Below are 20,085 nucleotides of genomic sequence, written 5' to 3'. Positions count from 1 at the left end.
TATTTTTTTCAAGAATATGTTCTTCTAGGTTAAGAACACTTATGAAACATTCGAATACGTTCAAAAGAGATTCGCAGTAAACTTCATTTTTCAATGTTTGTATCTAAAAAGCGGTAGCATATAGGAACATTTTATTGTTAACATTTTAAAATAATATTCCAATAAAATAAAAAAAAATCTTTCTATATTTGATGTTTCAAAAATGTGGTTTAATACGCTTAATCGTGTTTTAATGCATTCACATATAATATTTCAGACTTCAGAAGATTTTTACCGATTTTTGTACCGTTTGAAAGTTTGAGCCCTTATCACATATTATTTCCCGAATCGGGATAAATTCCGTAAACTGGATGAAACTATAGAACATTTTATTTGAATATAAGTTAGTGAAAATCGTTTTAACCTTGCTTTGAGAAATCGAAAAAAAGAAAGTTTCAAAGCAGGGCTTTGGTAAATTATATTCCTCTGGAGAAATTTGACCTTCTGTTTAAACAAGCTTCGCAGCCGACTCTAATCGCAAAGAACAAGTGGTACGATCCTACTGACACTGAGAGTCCTTCGAGGGTTCAGGGTTCGAAATAAGTTCCAGTTGAAACTTTTTGACCATTATTTCCGTGATTTGAGAAACTAGAAGCTTGCGACCGAAATTTCTCACCCAATTTCACGGAATATATATCTCATTGCTTATTGAAATTGGTATTTTGACTCAACTAATTCTGGATCCAGATGAAACCATTGACTTGAGTGTAATGTGTGAAAAAGTAAGAAAAGTAAGTGCCCCTATTTTCATTCCAGTTGTTTCATTGTTTTTGAACATATCACACTGGAATTCCGAAACTGATAATAATGTTTAGAACCTTTGTATGGAACCACAGGACTTTTCTATCGAATAGAAATCTAAGTCGGAGAAAAGTGAAAGCACAAAAAACACACATTTTGCGTCTTCAACGGACTGAGCCGAATGGTATATGTCACTTGGCCCTCCTGGAACTCGATTCAAAAGTTGGTTTTCATAGTGTTTACAGAAGCTTTCTGAATCAGAATGGTAAAAATAAAAAACAATTCAAATGTACCTTAAATCTTAAGTTTTTAGGTGATTTATTAATTTTAGTTGGTACGAACCTACTTCGTAAAAAGAGGTTTTGTCATTCATCGAAAGCGATTTCCGACTCCATGGAAACTATTACAATATGGGTATTTTTGGAACGGGTTTAAAGAGTAGATTCCGGAAAATGATGTTTGAGGTATTTTGGAAATCCAAGATGGCGACTTCCGGTTGATTGATATTCCTCGAAAACCCTTACAATATGGGTATTTTCGGAACGGGGTTAATGAGTAGATGTCGGAAAATGATGTTTGAGATGGTTCTGAAATCCAAGATGTCGACTTCCGGTTTATCGAGTAAAGTATTTAATAAACGGATACCGCAAAACTATGTTTGGTGTCGTCAGGAACTCCAATATAATATCCTCCGATTTATCGATATGCCTTATAAGCCCTTAAAACAAAGAAATTTCCGAAACATATTGGATACCAATAAACGATGTTTGAGCTCATTTCAAAATTCAATGAAGTTACTTCCGGTATTGTGTTTTAAAGGAATACCAAGTTAAAGGAAAATGGCAAAAACTTTCAAAAGATACTAATAAACCGAAAGTCACTGTTTTGCGTTCCAAAACCACCTCAAATATAATTTTCCGACGTCTACTTTTAAATCTCTTTCCGAAAGTACCCATATTGTAAGGGGTTTCAAGGAATATCAAAAAAATCGGAAGTTACCATCTTGGATTTAAGAACCACCTCAAACATCGTTTTCTGACAACTACTCATAAATCCCGTTCCAAAAATACCCATATTGTAAGGGTTTTCAAGGAATATCAAGAAACCGGAAGTCGCCATCTTGAATTTCAAAACTACCTCAAACATCGTTTTCTGACATCTACTCATTAACCCCGTTCCGAAAATACCCATATTGTAAGGGTTTTCAAGGAATATCAAGAAACCGGAAGTCGCCATCTTGAATTTCAAAACTACCTCAAACATTGTTTTCTGACATCTACTCATCAATTCCGTTCCGAAGATACCCATATTGATAGGGGTTTTAGGCAATCTCATTAAACCGGAAGCCGCCATCTTGGATTTTGAAACGAGCGCAAACATCATTTTCTTGCACTTACTCTTCACATCCGTTCCGAAAATAAACATATGATGCCCGGTTTCCACAATAATCACACAATTTTTTTTTACGAAGTAAATTCCAAACAACGTAAACTTTTTTTACGAACCAAATCCCAAATAACGTAAACTTTTTTTACGAACTACCTCTTTTTACGAACCCCCGTTTAGTTCGTAAATGGAGGTTTCGGTGTACAACCAAAGTAAGATAAAAAATAAAATTTACTGAAAAAACTTAAATCTTATCAGAACATATTGTACTCAGGTACAATTTGAATATGACGGGCCATCGTCGTGTCGTGGTTGAATTGTATTTACTTTCGAATCGGATCGGACCGAACGTGCCGAAAAGCCCCCGGAAAAGCCTCTAGAGAGTAGCTCGGACCCAATCGGACAGCTACAATACTACGAGTGCTTCGAGTAACCGCTATGAATAGTAACGTAAAACGAGAAATTACTTATTCCGGTGGAAGTACCGGATTATCACATCTGTTTAATCCCGACCAAGAGTGGCTGCCGGTTGGAAATGGGACTGACATTTGCGGCAATGGATTCGAATGTGATCTGCAAACGGTGATTCTGTGTTGGATTTGAATTTTTTGTTGATTTTTGTGGAATTACTATTTACAAGTATTTGGCGGTTATTTCTTGAGAAAAACGATATCCAGGCAAATCATAAAAGCAATTCGGATCAATCGTTTCTGTTGAAAAATAGATTTCTTGGAGTGAAATCGATGCTTCATTATTAATACACAGTTTTTTTTATGTGTGGGAATAAAAATTAGTCATTAGGAGGTTGACCCATCTATTCTTTATTTTGAACCATTAAAAAATCATTTATTTGAAACGATGTATGAAAGCTTGCGTTGTCGTCATGTTGTGTAATTGATGCAATTTGCACCAGCTCCAAAAACTAATTGACACGAAATTCATCAATTCTGCTTTGGCGGTTCGTTTTCCACATGTTTTCGTAAACTTCTGTCAAAAAAAATAATTATGTACAAGTCAGAGATGATCGTATGAAGGAATAAGGAACTTTTGTAAAGTAGGAATTATTTAAATCGGCAGTATTACGTTTGACATTGCGGATGCCTTTGCCGTTGTTGCGGAAATATGATCAGAAAATTTGAGTTTTTATCAAATAAAACCTTAATTATTTTTTTTAAGTACTGAAAGTATTTTAGATCATCAGAATAGAGAAGTTTTCCAGATTCTATGCAAACGCAGAGGTCGTTGATAGATGAAACGAATATTAGCGGCTCCATGTGACTACCTTGACAAACACCTATTGTCGTTTTGAGTAGATTTGAGCGTGCGTTATCAATCCTGACGAATGCAACTCGTCCAAAAAAAAATGATTGCAACCATCTGATGAACCATCGGATTAATCGCCTTAGTGTCCGGGTGGCGGCATTATGAGATACTTTATCAAATGCTTTTGGAAAATCGAAATAAATCGTATCAATTTGTTGGCTCGGACGTCTCGGAGAGAAACGTTCACGAGAGTTCCAACAGAGCGTTTCCTGCTCCTAACGAACGACCAGAATGTTCAAGGGCTATGACGAAAGTGGGTTTCCATACGCTCAAGATACGACCAAACTCTGCATTCCACCAGAGAAACTTAAAGTCTACTGTTTTACTCATCCGTTGCCCGTCATAATATCAAAAAAAGTTTTCAACTGCTTTATTCGAATTACTTTCGCTTAGAATATCAGGCCAGTTGGAATATCCGCCGATACTTCATGCATATTGCAGCGATTAAAATCAAGCTTGTGGTCGTTTATGAACTAACATTATCAGCGTTGAGTTGCGTTTCAAAACGAAGGGTTTATTGTGAGGATCGATTTCTATTGAGCAGTTCCAGAAATTAACAGCAGAAAAAATGGAAAATTCAGAATCGAATTTTCCAATTTTATTCAAAATCGGCACAGGTTTTTAGAGTGTCAAACCATTTGTTAGGAGCGGATGCAGAGACCGATTCAAATCAAGACTGATTTTGAAAAACGGTGTATATATTTTTGCATGCACTTTCTTCAAATCAAATTCGGAAACTGTAAATTGTACCAAAATGGTGTCCAAAGCAGATGTCGATTCAGCAAAAAAAATCATGAAAAAATGCTCTATTTCATTAAACTGAAATGATAGCAGCATAGTATGTACGAGAAAGTTGTGTAGATGATAAAGATGAAAAACTCATATAAATTGAAAATATATATGTTTTCTTACAAAAACTGGTTTTTGGACAACCTTTTCAGAAAATACACTATATCTTGAATTACACTCAAGTTGCGAGAATAGTACCTTCAGCAAACTTGTTTGAAATAACTTTCTGCACAACTTTGTCGAAGTAACTTAGCCCCTATGTTGGACCAGAGCTAAAATAAAATGTTTATATCACTTTTAGGGAGATTAATCACTTAAATAAAATTTGCCCAAAGATGGCGTCTATCATTCTGAGCAACTTTGCTGAAGATACTGTACCTCAAAAACCACGATCCTATGAGTTATCAATTAAGAGCGTGAAGTTGCGCTTTTGAATCACTGTGCTCTGCTTTAAATATCGGCAAAAAACTCAAATTCATTCTCCACGAGGATTTTGGCAAAACAATGGTCTGTGGTTATAAAAAGGAAACGAAACGTAAAGAATAGTGAAATCGATTATGCGCCCAAAGTACAACAATGGTTTCACCCTATAACCAAAATCTTTGGTCAACCAATTCAGTCGCTTATTCGTTTCGCTCGGGACGTCATAAAAGACATTGTGGTTTAAATTTTTTGCAGTAAGTAATTCAATTTGTACTGCTTTGCACTGACAAGCCGAGAACGAAACGTAAAGAATAGAGGTCTGTGCAAAGTTCCTCCCGCACACACTGACGGAGGAACAGATATCATTTCGCGCCAATCATTTCAGAGAAGTCGTTGCAGCTGCCAGAAATGATCAAAACTCCCTAAAGTCAATTGTTACTGGCGGTGAAATGTGGTGCTTTCAGTACGATCCAGAAACTAAGCACCAAAATTAGGAATGGAAGTCAAAAAACTCACCAGAAGCCAAAAAACAAAAACGCAAAATTCTGCTTCAAGAATCAAAACTACGCTTATCACATTTTTCGATACCAAAGGCATCATCCACAAAGAGTACGTTCCAACTGGTCAAATGGTCACTGGCGCATGTTAAATTAGAGCATTTGATGGCCAGAATCTGTCGTACACGACCCGAATATTGCGATCCTGAGAAATAATACTTGTTGCACAAAAAAGCACCGAATCACAAATCAATCATTGCTCGTCAGTTTTTGGCCCGAAATCAAGTCTGTTTATTGACTTGATTTGGCACCGTGTGACTTCTTATTGTTTCTAAAGTTGAAGTTGAAGTTGAAAGGATACTTTTTTGAAGATGTTGAGACCATCAAAACGGCTTCGATACGTGCATTGGAAGCTGCTCGGAATTTTTGGCATCGATATGTGACAATGGATGAAACATGGTGCGGCTGGAAAGGTTATGGCCTCGGTATTTCGGGATGCGCGTGGTAATTTATCGACTATCTTGAGAAAGGAAATACTACTAACAGTAAATATTATGTATGACCGCATATGGCAAAGAAAAAAAGTTTGTCTCATCAAGACAACACACCGTGTTACAAGTCAATCACAACAATGGGAAAACTACATGAATTTAACTTTTAATTTCTCCCACATCCACCGTATTCGCCAGATTCAGCTCCCAGCGACTACTAGCTGTTCGCAGAAGTTTGAAGCAAAAAATAAATCGTTCTAAAAAAGTGGTATTGAAATGTTAGAGCAGCGCTGGAATGATTGTGTTGAACCAAAAAACTACAAGACTCAGCTCCATAGGGTTGTTCAAGCTATTGATGTGAAACAAGGCGACCAAAATTTCCAATGATCTACAATCAAACAGTTCAATCAATCGTCACACTTTTGAATCCGCAATTGCACGAGAGTATTCCTAAATTGATCTTGATATGGAACCAACACCGAGCATTGTTTGTTTTATAGCCGACGAAATTACACCAATATCCCAAATGTATGCAATTATATCTTTGTACATATTTGCGATACGGATTTCGATATTTACACGGAAAATAAAAACTACCTATTATTTGACTTCTTTTTACTTAAGACTATCGTCCAAGTATCATGCGCGCGGGTGTTTTTAGGAAATGTTCGATGGAAATTTTGAAAAATTTGCCAAAACCAATAACATACAGACCTTTGAAAAGCTTTTATCTATCTGCAGGGCAAAAATGGCTGCAAAATTCGGAGGATTTTCCGAGTCATCAAAAATAGCTCTGAAAAATGAGTGTTTTTGTGTTCTTTCACAATTATCTTAAAAAATAAAGCGATGACATAAATTTTTTTTCAAATAAACCTTATGATGGCTACAAAGATTACATTCGGTCACATTTTTGGAAAAGCTTTTCACGCTTTTCATAGAAAATCCACGAATTTCGAAAATTTCAACGAAATCGGTTATATGAAATACGTTGATTTTCCATGAAAAGCGTGAAAAGGTTTTCCAAAAATGTATCCGAATGTGATCCTTGTTGCCAGCATAAGGTTTGTTAAAAAAAATCACATACAATCGAATTATTTGTGGAATAATAATTGTGGAAAAGCTCATTTTTTCAGTGCTATTTTTGATAAGACACGGAAAAACCTCCGAATTTTTCAGCTATTTTTGCCCTGCAGATAGATAAAAGCTTTTCAAAGGTCTGTATGTTTTTGGTTTAGGCAAATTGCTCAATATTTCCACCGCAAGTTTCCTAAAACCACCCGTGCGCATGGTATTTGGACGGCCTTAATTTTGAGTTCTTTTGAATCTTTTCTTTCATTCGCATTATTGTCAAAATACAAAGAGCAAAACTACCCAACAGCGAGAGTTTCGTTCAATAAGATAAAATTAAGTAAACCGTATAAACCTGACATTGAGTCAATACGACTCAACTGTAGAGTAAATAAAACGCATCTTTGAGTATTTTTTTGCACGTGCTTCACGAAAACTACCTGGAGCCACTTTGCTTTGGTTGTTGAACGGAACTCCCAAATTGGGTGGAATGTACTAAAAATAAGGTTGTTTTGCGGTTCCGTGTAAGCTTCTCTTCGCCAAGCTTGTGTTCAAGTTTTGTATGCAAGCAGTTACTTTTATAGCGTTAAGTTTCTCTACCATTCTGCGATTTCGGTTGAAGCGATAAACTTTTTCTCATTATCAATTGAGTTCATCTTATATAAATAATATATAAATAATATATAATATATAATTATCTCATGCAATTTACCCTAGGGTAGTTGTTAATTTCTCAGGCGAAAAGACATAACATGGAATTTCATCCGAGCTTGTATGACACAAGTTCAGAGCATACCTTGAAGCTTCGAATCGTTTTATGGCACTTTTTGTCATGCTGTCTAGCAACAACCTACCTCTAGCATGCTACGCGTAGGACTGAAAACGTTAGCTATAATTCGATTCGCGTGCTTTCATCAGCTTCGCTTTTGCATTGATTGATCCATCAGAGCCATGCTTTCCCTTTGATGTATCGCCCATTCCTTCAAAACCGTCGTCTATTCCAGGGAAATCCGGTATGCTTTTTAGCAGACAAAATTGAACACTGCTCGCTACTAATCAAAATATCGATCATTTATAATTGAAAATACGTGGCTTGATACATTAAAATAGTAACTTAGAAATATTTCCAATCAAATGATAAAATAATATTAATAATTGATACAAAATAGACTGAGCTGTAAGTGTTTAAAACCTGACCACATTTCTACTTGTAGTTTCCCTTGAGTTTCTGATGTGCACCCCTATATAGAAAATAAAGAGGTGTTCCACATCAAAAATCGTGTAGGCCCTGGACTTTTCAACCCATGTGTTATATTATCTCTGGAGGAACGTTTGAAAGAGTAGCAGTTTTCGAAAATGTTCATTTTCTTTCGGGATATTTATTGATTATATTCTTTTTTAGAATGTAGATGCTTTATAACCTTACTGACTCTTTACGCGGGATTTGGAACCAAGCCCAGATAAGTTGAGTGAGAGGAGTTGGTTTTACCTTTCACGCTATTCCCGTCCCCAATGTTTCTTGATTTTTAATTGATCTTCAAAACACCTTTATATCATCATAAAAATCGCAAACGAGTTTTCTGATTTATTATGTTCGCTAGCATTTTGCTGATGCGGTCTTCTATAAACGCCTCAGTATACATTTGAACAGAATAGAGGCCCCCATATTTCCAAATTCCTTGTTCTTACATTCTCATCAAAAGTTCTAAGAACCACTAGCATGTAATACTCTGTTTAACCAGAGTACGATTTCGTAGAAATCCGAAGAATGTGATTGCGGTATTTCATGTTATCAGTCAGGGTTTTGAATTAATTATTTCCAGTCAGCAGCGCTTCGTTAGAAAACCGAAACCAGAGAATCCAACTCACCTGTCCGTGGCGATAGCCACCAGATGTAGAATGGAAGCCGTACAGCAGAGGACATCACAGGACGTCCATATATCACATAGTTCGGGGCCAAGAATCCAGCCTCGGCTTATCTGCGAAAGGTAGAGGAAGGAATTATAATTATAATTACGTTTCTCATGGCTGCTACAAAAACGAAAAATAAACATGAAAATAAAACAAACTGATGAAACGAAACAAAAAATAGAAACAATCTTGAGCTCATTAATTCATGAAACATGAAGCAAATTCTCGGTAATACAATCCTATTAGCAAAATTTCGACCTTCTGCTTTGAACTCGTTTAGCCAGGGTGGGATGAAGAGAAGAGCGTATTACGACAACCTAATAATTACCTCGTAAACAGCACCCAACGGCATAACTAAGCAGGCTACGAGTAAATCTGCCACGGCGAGTGACGCTACTAAATAATTCGCTACGTTTTGTAAATTACGTTCTAGTATGATGGCAGCAATTACGAAAACGTTTCCTGAAAAAATAAAAAAAAAAGGAAAAAGGATGAAAGACAGTGTTTAGTTTCTGTTTTCCGTGCATTCGGACGAAATGGGCATCCGGATGTCATGCAAAGAAAAAACTAAATAAACAAAATATCCGGGATGTCCGGGAGCCTACCTATAACGGTAACTAGTATCATCAGTCCGAGGATGAGTGACGTCACTGCCATCACGATAACATCACCGAGCGGTTCGTCCAGCCCGGTCTGGGTGCCATTGCCTTGGGCACCCAGCTCGGTTCCATTGGTGCCGAGTGCAGTGCCATTGAGCAGCAGACTGTCATTCACGATGCTGCTGACCAGCTCCCCGGCCAGGTACGAATCAGGGCTGCCACTATCGATGAATATGTAATCGTACACGTCTGACAGATCGTGCGGAATGCGGCAGGTTTGTCATAGGAAGTGAGAGAGAGAGAGAGACAGAGAGAGAAAGGTATAAAGATGAGACCGATATTGAGTTTAATTAGTGTACGGAAAGATGTGAGCAGGAATTCGTGCTTCGAGGCTTGACCGTTTTACAGCGCCTGTGTCCTGGAAGAATCTTGTTTCGGAACGCGTGCTCTGCGTACTGTTCCTGGTTGTAATCTGATTATCCGCAGCTCTTGCGCTGGTTAGTTGGTTTATTAATGATCTGTTGGATTAGGGAGTCCACTCCGAATGGTGTTTCCAATTTGTGTGCAAGAAAGGATTCAGTTGCACATGAACGCGGTTAGATGGAAGCAACCCAAGAGCATTGGCGAGAACGGTTTCGGAATAAGTTATGTGCTATTTGCCAAATAAGTTGTATTAAATCCAAAACCTTTCCCTGACTCAACTTTATTTTTCGATACATCCATGCAGCGCGAAGTGCGTGGAATCCCGGATCATCTACGCTCGGCGGAAATCCCAAAAACATTTTCAAGTAAGTTCAGGCATATTGACTTTGAGAAAATGTTTTACACGGACGAATCGCGAATTGAAGAAGCGACAGGGTTTGGTATGTTCAACAATAATGTTTCGGCCTCATTTAGGCTTCAAGAACCTGCATCTGTTTATATAGCAGAGCTAGCAGCAGTTCATTATAGTTTGAGTGTAATCGTCACATTATCTCCAAACCATTATTTCCTCTTCACAGATAGTCTGAGTGCAATTGAATCCATTCGCTCAAACATGACTGGCAAGACTGAACCGTTTTTCCTGGGCAAAATAAAACAGTGCCTGAACGACATATTGAACAATAATTATCGAATCACTATAGTCTGGGTCCCGGCTCATTGCTCCATTCCTGGCAATGAAAGAGCCGATATTTTAGCCAAACGTGGTGCTATTGAGGGTGAAATTTATGAGAGACCGATTGCTTTTAACGAATTTTATAGCTCGTCTCGCCAAAGAACACTTGCCAGCGTGCAAGCTTCTTGGGATAAAGATGGTCTGGGTCGGTGGATGCACTCAATTATTCCGAAAATATCGACAAAGGCATGGTTCAGGGGACTGGATGTGAGTAGGGATTTCATTCGTGTGATGTCCAGACTCATGTCCAATCACTACACGTTAGATGCACATCTCCTTCGAATTGGGCTCTCCGAGACTAATCATTGTGCTTGCGGAGAAGGTTATCGGGATATTGATCATGTCGTTTGGACATGCGTGGAGTATCGTGATGTCAGATCTCAACTAATAAATTCTTTGCGTACCCAAGGTAGACTATCCAATGTCCCAGTTCGAGACATTCTTGCTTGTCGTGACCTTTCATACATGAAACTTATTTATCATTTCATAAAGAAAATTGGAGTTTCAATTTAATAAAGGCCCCTTTTAAGACTTAGTTCTGATTCCAGCTGCGTCCATGAGTTCAACCAATAGCTAAATTAGAATAAAAATTATGTAATGATACAAACAAACTCGAAACAGTTTATGAAATTATCAACAAAATGTCTGAAAATAACAGCTTATTTTATAATTTATAGAAGTTAATCGTTTGGTTCAAATAATATTTCCGAGTAGATTTCAATCAGTAATAAGAGGAATATGTTTTAATAAATTCAAATCGTTGTGACAATGTTAGAATTAAATTAGGATAAGAATTTTATGTAAAAGTGATGCTACGGCGAAGAAAAACTTATGTAAACTGCCTTAAGAAATAAACGTATTTATGAAAAAAATCCAAAACCTTCATGTACTCTAGATATGTAACTGAAACTTTTCATATGTGATGATTATCAAATTAATATTAAACTTTGCTTTACTACCATAATAATGATATGACGATCGGTACATTTGCCACCCGAAAAGCGTTGCTCAACGAGAGACCAAGTCAATCTTTTACAAATGTTTCTTCATTGCAAGGAGCAACTAAATTTTGCTTACAGAATAACAAATTTGAGCTTGATCAATACGCTTTCGAAGACAGTCACACAGAAAAATAATGGCCATACCGTTATAAAATTCTTCAAATTTTACTCGACATATCGTAGACGTAGGACTACGTCTTCGTTTCTCATACATTGTACATTTATTTTTACAAATCAAACGAATTTCTAGAAATAATATTTTCTGAATTTTCAAATCTCATCCATTTATTTATAGCTTCTTTTCCGCAGATATAATTTTTGAAAGTTTCGATAAATTCTTATGAAATGCGAAAACATTTAGTCTTTGAAATTTTTTTCCAGTTCTTTCTATCGGATCAATTTCATTTTCTGCACAATTTTCCGTATTACAAGTGCTTACAAAAAATTTTTTCCTATAATTTCTTTTCGGTTAATAAATATATGTAAAAACCTGTTTTAATCCACCTAGTGGTGTAATGACGCCTTTCTCATATTACTCATAACATCATAAATATTACTATGGAATTCACTAAAACAACTGTTCATTGAATAGAAATAGAAAAGTTTGTTCGGACCTAATCTAACAAACTCTACAAATCCTGTTTACCCTGTAGTTCCGGAACCGGAAGTAGTATCTACAAAAAATTTAGGAATTCCGTATGAAACTGTAAGACTGTGATAATCGATTTAGCCATCTTGAAGGGAAGCAAGTGAGATCCTCTTTGCAGGTTTTAATCACCATTTCCAATTCTTCCGAAACCGGATTAAGATGATCGGAATAGCCGAAGTTGGTTTGTTTGCAGCAACAAATATGACATAAAAATTGGAACAGTTTGGAACCTAGTTAAAGCTAGACTTACTATCTCATGTTTTATTTCGATTGAATCAATTAAACGAAATCTAACCAACGAAGCCCGCCTGCGTTTCTGTTACTCCTGCATATGTTACTCCTAAGTCAAGTTAAACAGCATGAATCAGCAGCATAAAACATGTAAGAGGAGGAGGAGGAGGAGGATTATTATTATTATTATTATTATTATTATTATTATTATTATTATTATTATCATTATTATTATTATTATTATTATTATTATTATTATTATTATTATTATTATTATTATTATTATTATTATTATTATTATTATTATTATTATTATTATTATTATTATTATTATTATTATTATTATTATTATTATTATTATTATTATTGACATTACTCCACAACAGGAACGGTATTACTGCACTACTGGTTGTGCATATGGCATGTTTTTAAAAAAAAATGAATTCAATGACATTCGTTTATTCTTTCGGTCGCACTTATCATAGAATAGCTAAAATTTTTATCAACCGCATACCGTCCCAATATCACACACCAGTAGCAGACATCCGTCACCGTTTCGATTTCTTCATAGCGAAATAGAACAGAGCACGCATCGTTTGTTTTGTGTTCTCTTCTTCTTTCGGTGTGGTACATTTTGTCGGTCAATATGGCGATCTGAAAACTTTCACACTCATCGCCCTATAACTGCGGAACCGAAAGTCGGATCCTGATGAAATTTCACAGTAGCTTTAAGGATAATATGAGCTTCAATTTACATCATGATTTGTGAAAATCGGTTCAAGAGAGAAATCGAAGTGAGTTCTATTTTTCGAGTTTTTCTTGGCAACTTTCGATGCTTTCGGAACCGGAAAATTTTTATGCCCACAAACTAACAAGCTCTGCAAACTAGATCAATTAATCAGACAGTTTTATGGGATTTGTACCTGTTTTTGACCATCGTTAGTGAAAAAATACTGAAGAAATTGGTAATTTTTCACTTATCACGCTTTACATCCGGAACCGGAAGTCGGATCCGGATGAAATGTTTTAGAAATTTTTAGGAAACTATAAGATCTTTCATTTAAGTCTTAGTTTATGTACATGTACATGTACATGTTTATTGTCCCGGGTTGGCGGTTCAATGCATAGGACGCTGGTCTTACAAGCCAGTTGTCGTTTGTTCGAGCCCCGACCTGCAAGGATTCTTAGTGTCAGTAGGATCCATAGTACTAGCCATGCAATGATTCTGTACACTAAGAATCGGCTGCGAAGTCTGTTAAAACAGAAAGGCCAAATTCCACAAAAGGAATGTAATGCCAGGACTTTGCTTTTTTATGTACATCGGTTGAATTGTTTCAGAGAAAATTGAATGCACATTTTTTCTAATTTTCACATATTACCATGTAACTCCGGAACGGGAAGTCAGATCCAAATGAATATGGTACCATTAAACCTTTTATTTGAATCTAAGTTTGTGAAAATCGGTTCAGCCATCTCTAAAAAAATGGGTGCATATTTTTCCATTTTTTTTGTGCATATCATCCTATATCTCCGGAATCGGAAGTCGGATCGGGATCAAATTCAATAGCAGCTTATGGGATTATGAGAGCTTTCATTTGAATCTTAGTTCATGAAAATCGGTTGAGCTGTCTCCGAGAAAAGTGAGTACATATTTTTGTTACACACTTACGTACATACACACTCACACAGACATTTGCTCAGTTCGTCGAGCTGGGTCGAATGGTATATGACATTCGGCTCTCAGGGCCTCGGTTATAAAGTTGGTTTTCACAGTGATTGCATAGCCTTTTTATAAGAAAAAGGCAAAACTTGATTTTTTGTACATAGATACTCCCAGTAAAAATGATAAAAAAACAGTGACAGTGGCTTCCCTTAACAGTGACCACAATTTCGTGCACATAAGTTCACATTGTATTTGTCATAGCATACTATTTTTTTTTGGAAAAAAAATCGACTTTGAGACTTTGAGACCCGCAAAATTGTAGAATTTTTTTTGATTCCAAATGTCTTAGAAATGTATGAAACGTCGAGATATGGTGTAATCTAAAAAATTTCTTTTTGTAGGATATCTAAAAATTTCTGTGTCAGAGAGTTGACGTAAAATAAATTCGTCTTCTTAAATAAAGTCTTTTCACATAACTAGAATTAGTATCGAACCGACTTGCACTCGTAGGTGCTGCCTTGGTACGTAGATACCGCAGAGAGAGTTTTACGGATTTATTTTATGCGCCGTTCTCTTTACACGAGAGGTTTCGAGTTTCATCGGCATTACCATCTTTAATGGCGTTTTACGTACAATTCTTCGTAGAATTTGTTTCGATCAGATTTTCGTTCACACTGAACATTCAAGCTACATTTTAACCAGTTTCTTTGGCTAGTTTTTCAAGCAGCTTTCCGATTAGTATTTTTGATCAGTATTTATTATCAGTGTTTTTGATCTGTATTTTCGAACAGTATTCTCAAGGTTCTTTCAGGATTTTTCAAGTAATTTTTTCGATCAGATTTTCTTTCACTGTTTCAAGCACTTTTTTCAAACCTGTTTTTACTGAGCGGTTTTGGGCAAGCTTGTCGATCAGTTTTTCAAGCAGTTTTCTATCTGTAGTTTTGATTAGTTTTCAGTATTTTCCAGTTGGTTTTCGCAATTTCTCGAGCAGCCTTTTCGAGTTATGTTTTCGAACAGTTTTTTTTAGTAGCTCATTCGAACAAATAGTTCAAATAGTTTTTCGGTCAGCGTTTTTGAGAAATTTTCTCGAGTCATTATTTTCTGGCAGTTTTGGAGCAGTTTCTTATGCCGTTTTTTCATTGAAAAACACTGGTGGCGTGAACTGCTCTGGTTTTGCACTTTCGAACAGAAATGTAATATTTTGACGGTGTTTTATTGCCATTTCTGCTCGAAAGTGCAAAACCAGAGCAATTCACGCCACCAGGGCTTTTCAATGAGAAACGCCATTAGAGTATTTGTTATGAGAAGTTTAAACAAAAAGTTTTTTTTTTCTATTTTTTCGAGATTTTTAAGCTGATTTTCTAGCATATTTTTCGACATGTTTTTTCTGCAGTTTTATATTTGATAAGTTTTATCGAATGGATTTTTAAGTAGATTTTATACCAGGTTTTCGATTAGTTTTTCGAGCGACTTTTCCAACAGTTTTTACAAGCAGCTTCTCGAGTAGTTTTATCATTTCTGCAAGCGGCTCTCTAAAAAGTTTTTTTGGGTGTTTTTTGGAGCAGTTTTAATACCAAATTTCGAAGAAATTATTTGAGCAGTTTTATCGAGTAATTATTTTAGAGAAGTTTCTCGAAGCGGCTAATAAGCAATTTTCCGAGTAGGTTGCTCGTACAATTTTTCGATTAGTGTTTTGAGCACTTCTTTGGAACAGTTTTTCGAGTAGTTTTTCTAATAGTTTTTCGAGTACTTTTTCATGCAGTTTTTTTGTGTATTACAACCATTTCCATTCAGGAAAGCTTTTTTAAGCACTGTTTTGAGCACTTCTTCGAGTACTTTTTTCCAGAAATATTTTGATATTTTTTCAAAGCGGCTTCCCGTTCAGTTAAATTAGCAGTTAATTCGACAAGTTTTTTCAGGCATTTTTTCAAGCAGTTTTTTCTAGCAGTTTCGCAATCATTTTTTCTTCTACCAGTTTTTCGATATTTTTAATAATTTATCAGCTCCCTCTCGATCAGTTTTTTGGTTAGTTTTTTTTTCTCGTGCAGAATTTCGATACTTTTTCAACCAGTTTTTCCAAGTAGCTCTTCAAGCAGTTGTTCGAGTAGTCAAACAGTTTTTAGTGCAGATGGTTCGAGTACAAAACGTTTTGTCAAGTTGTTTTATCGAGCAGCTCTCCGAACACTCTCCTCGAGCGGTTTTTTTAATGGCTTTTCGATCTGTTTTCAGAGTGGTCATTCAAAACATTTTTTCAAGCCAGTTTCTCATAGAAGTTTTTGAGTAGTTTTCCTTTATTTGAACCAGTTCTTTTCGAACGGCTCCTCCAAGCGACCTCCCTAGCAGTTTTGCAAACAGTTTTTTGACTAAAGTTTTCGAGTAGTTTATTCGAGTAGTTTTTCGAGCAGCTCTTCCAACGGTTTTCCGAAAAGTTAGCTCGGGTAGTTTTTCGACTAGTGTATTGAGAAGTTCTTCAAGTTGTTTCTCGAGTGGTTTTTCTATCAGTTTTTCGATATTAGTTTTTCGATATTTATTTTATCAGTTTTTCGATATTTTTTCAACCAATTATTTTCAAGCAGTTTCAGACTCCTTTTCGATTAGCTTTCCGGTCAGTTTTCGTGTAGAGTTTCGATGCATTTTTAAACCAATTATATTCGAGCACTTTTCCCAGCGACATGTGCTTCGGAAGTTTTTTCGAACGTTATTTCGATGTTGTCCTTCAAAGCAATTTTTTCGAGCAGTTTTCCGAGCACTCCTCTCGATCAGTTATTTCAAGCAGTTTTTCGAGCAATTGTTTCGAGTAGATTTTCCAAGAAGTTTTGTCGAGCAGTTTTCTTTAGTGGCTCTTCGAATTGTTTTCTAACTAGTCCTTCAAAGCAGTTTTTTGAGCCGTTTCTTCGGTAAGTTTTTTGAGAGTAGTTTTCTTTTATTTTTTGAACCAGATATTTTCGAGTGCTTTCTCCGAGCGGCCTCTCGAGCAGTTTTGCAAAACTTTTTTTTTCGAGCAGTCTTTTGTCGCTTTTCCGAGCAGTTTTTTTCAAGCAGTTTGTTTATTTATCTATTCACTTATTTATTTATTTATTTATTTATTTATTTATTTATTCATTTATTTATTTATTTATTTATTTATTTATTTATTCATTTATTTATTTATTTATTTATTTATTTATTTATTTATTTATTTATTTATTTATTTATTTATTTATTTATTTATTTATTTATTTATTTATTTATTTATTTATTTATTTGTTTATTTATTTATTTATTTATTTATTTATTTATTTATTTATTTATTTATTTATTTATTTATATATTTATTTTTTTATTTATTTATTTATTTATTTACTTATTTATTTATTTATTTATTTATTTATTTATTTATTTATTTATTTATTTATTTATTTATTTATTTATTTATTTATTTATTTATTTATTTATTTATTTATTTATTTATTTATTTATTTATTTATTCATTTATTTATTTATTTATTCATTTATTTATTTATTTAATTATTAATTTATTTATTTATTTATTTATATACTAGCAACAAGGAAAAGCCCAATGGAGCTGAAATCTCATAGTCCCTCTCTCTCCGTCAGGCATAAAACCTTCTCATCTTTTCATATCAACAGATTACAATAATCCAACAGATATATTCGAGCACTTTGCCTGTTAGTTTTTTGGGTACTTTTGTATTATTTTCGAATATTTAATTCGAGCAATTTCTCGAGTAGTTTTTCAAGAGACTTTTTCAGCAGTAGTTTCTGAGTAGTGTATTGAGCACTTTTTTCAAGCATTTATTTGTGCAGATATGCAAATAGTATTTTCGAGCAATTTTCCGAGTAGTTTTTCATGCAACTTTCTCGAGTTATGTATCAAGTAGTTTTTCGAACAGTTTTTCGAGCATCATTTTAAAACGAATTTTCGAAAAAAATCTTTTTAAACAGTGTTTCGAGCGGTTTTTGGGCAGTTTTCTCACCATTTTTACGAGCAGTTCTTTCACAAAGTTTTTCGAGTAATTATTCTAAAAGTTTTTAAACTAGACAACTAGTTTTTTTAAACATCTTTTTTACTCGTCCACTATTTATTACGTTCTTTAATGGGTACTGATTTCTTTAATTCGAGGAAAATTCTGCGGTGACCTTCATTATCGAGTGCTTGATTATCTTGATTGGTATCTGCTGCCTAAATATTCATAGAAGTCCTTCGTAAATTGATCGAACAACTCGTGTAATTTTTATCGTGCTCAAGAAAAAGCGGGTATGTAATGTTAGAGACATAATCGATCTGACGTGAACAAAAATAAACCTGAAACGCTTTCTTTTTAATTCCGAATATTGATAAATTTATAAGTTTGTGGATGGTGTGAGTAGCGTTAGCTTTCACCGCTGTTATTTGAAGAAAAAAATACAAAATATATCTACGCAGATGATTTCATTTGGCTCCAAGTGTAGTTGTTTATGAAGGATATTTTGCTATGAACATCTTTTCTGAGAGTTTTCAGTCATTAAGTTTATTAATCTTTTTTCCGCTTAGGCACTGCAAATAACCCTTTAGCTTTTTTATGGGACCTTAAGCGTGATCACATTTGTGAGAATAGCAACAATTTTAACCAAATACATAAATTCCAATAAAACCGAAGCATTCGTTTCCGAGCATTAGTATTCCACAGCGCGTCTGAAGTCATCTTGTTGGCAAAACTTGATTAAAACCATTATCCACTTGTCACACTTTATAGTAGAGTCATAAAACGTAACGACTTATCCACGGACGATATTTCAACACGTGTTGCGCCTCTTTCGCCGTCACCGGAGCCACTAGCTCTCGGCTCGGAAAAAGTGCCGGGTTAATGTTTTTTTTTTGTTGCTCGATCGCTTTCCTACGAGCAATTTAATCTACTATACCAGCACCCAGCCGTGAAAGGGGAGAAGATGGGGAAACATTGACAGCCCCTTTTTCGGTTGTTCATCGTTCCAATACTTAATGAGCGGCTGCGGAGTCGCACCCCGGGACAGTTTTTCATGTAACCGTTCCATTAGTTCCGTATGGAAACTTCGTACGCCGGCTGAAGTACGGAGGAGATGGTGTTCGCCTTCGGCAAGTCCTCTTTTAGTTCTCTCGTAGAGCTCGTAGCCGAGTCCCAATTATCACCAACCAAGCATGCTGGTAGCTGACTCTGCGACATTTATTATACCGCACGAACAGTTTTCGCGGTTCATGGGCCGTGTGTGTGTGTGTGTGTGCTTATGGAAAGCCAGAGAAGTGGTGCCAAATGGTTTTCGACAGTGTTTGGTTGAAACTTGAGTATTAAATGCATTGATCCGTAGATGAAAACAATGGTACCAGGCATGGGAAAAATTCAGTTACAGTTCATTCATAACCATTCATTTGCCGATATATCTCAATCTGTCATTTCTTATGTATGCATCAGAAAGTATGAGTTAAAAAGTATTCATCACAGCCAGCCTAAACGTTCACTCACTAAATTAGCTGTGTAGTGTTGTACCGATTCCATTCGTTCCTATCGCATGCAGGTTTCATTCTTTTATTCATTCCTTGAAGTGACTTTCAGATGTGGCTCAATCAGATTCGAATGTTGTTTCTTAGTTAGACATTCAGTGAAGCCGTGCTTGATTCAATCGTTAGTTAATTTAACGTTTTTCAAATCTAATGTTTAACATCTATCGTAACAGAAATTTAGGTAAAATACTAATATCATATTTATGAGCTTTAGGTAGATGAAATTTTTTTAGCTTTTTTTATAGAATGAAACGCTCAAAACCAACGCAAAAAGTCTTGTTAATGCAGGTTATTCGAGAGCAAGACGGCATGTTCAAATGCATCGCCGAGAGCAAGTGCTCATACGGACAAATTATAAATCCCGGTAATTTTAAAAGATACGTTGAGGCTCTTCATCCGATCGTCTTTGATAGGCTAGGGTTGTCTTCTCGTCGAGTTGATGGCACCGACTCAGCACAAGTAAAAAAGAAACATAAGAAACTCATTGTGGACTCAAACAAAAAGAATTTAATTTGTGGAACTCTTTTGCTTTTAACTGAAAGTAACTCACCGTATAGATTTTTTGAAAGTGCTGCATGTAAAATTTTACTGGGACCGCTT

The 20,085-nt window shown here is 35.5% G+C and overlaps 1 protein-coding gene across 2 annotated transcripts in view; it reads right to left on the bottom strand.

Annotated features, from left to right (window-relative positions):
• The window catches only part of LOC131435963 (5-hydroxytryptamine receptor-like), a 494,311-nt gene that overhangs the window by 170,128 nt on the left and 304,098 nt on the right, over positions 1 to 20,085 (bottom strand). For both annotated transcript variants that reach the window (XM_058604276.1, XM_058604277.1), the window contains exons 5-7: positions 9,274 to 9,516; positions 8,997 to 9,130; positions 8,627 to 8,736 (exon numbers count right to left, since the gene is read on the bottom strand). In XM_058604276.1, coding sequence (XP_058460259.1) covers positions 8,627 to 8,736; positions 8,997 to 9,130; positions 9,274 to 9,516 — 487 coding nt within the window. The remainder of the gene's footprint in view (positions 1 to 8,626; positions 8,737 to 8,996; positions 9,131 to 9,273; positions 9,517 to 20,085) is intronic.

The sequence above is a fragment of the Malaya genurostris genome, chromosome 3 (genome assembly GCF_030247185.1).
Source record: "Malaya genurostris strain Urasoe2022 chromosome 3, Malgen_1.1, whole genome shotgun sequence".
NCBI lineage: Eukaryota > Metazoa > Arthropoda > Insecta > Diptera > Culicidae > Malaya > Malaya genurostris.
The sequence above is the reverse complement of the archived record's forward strand: the minus strand, read 5'-3'. Positions and strand labels throughout refer to the sequence as shown.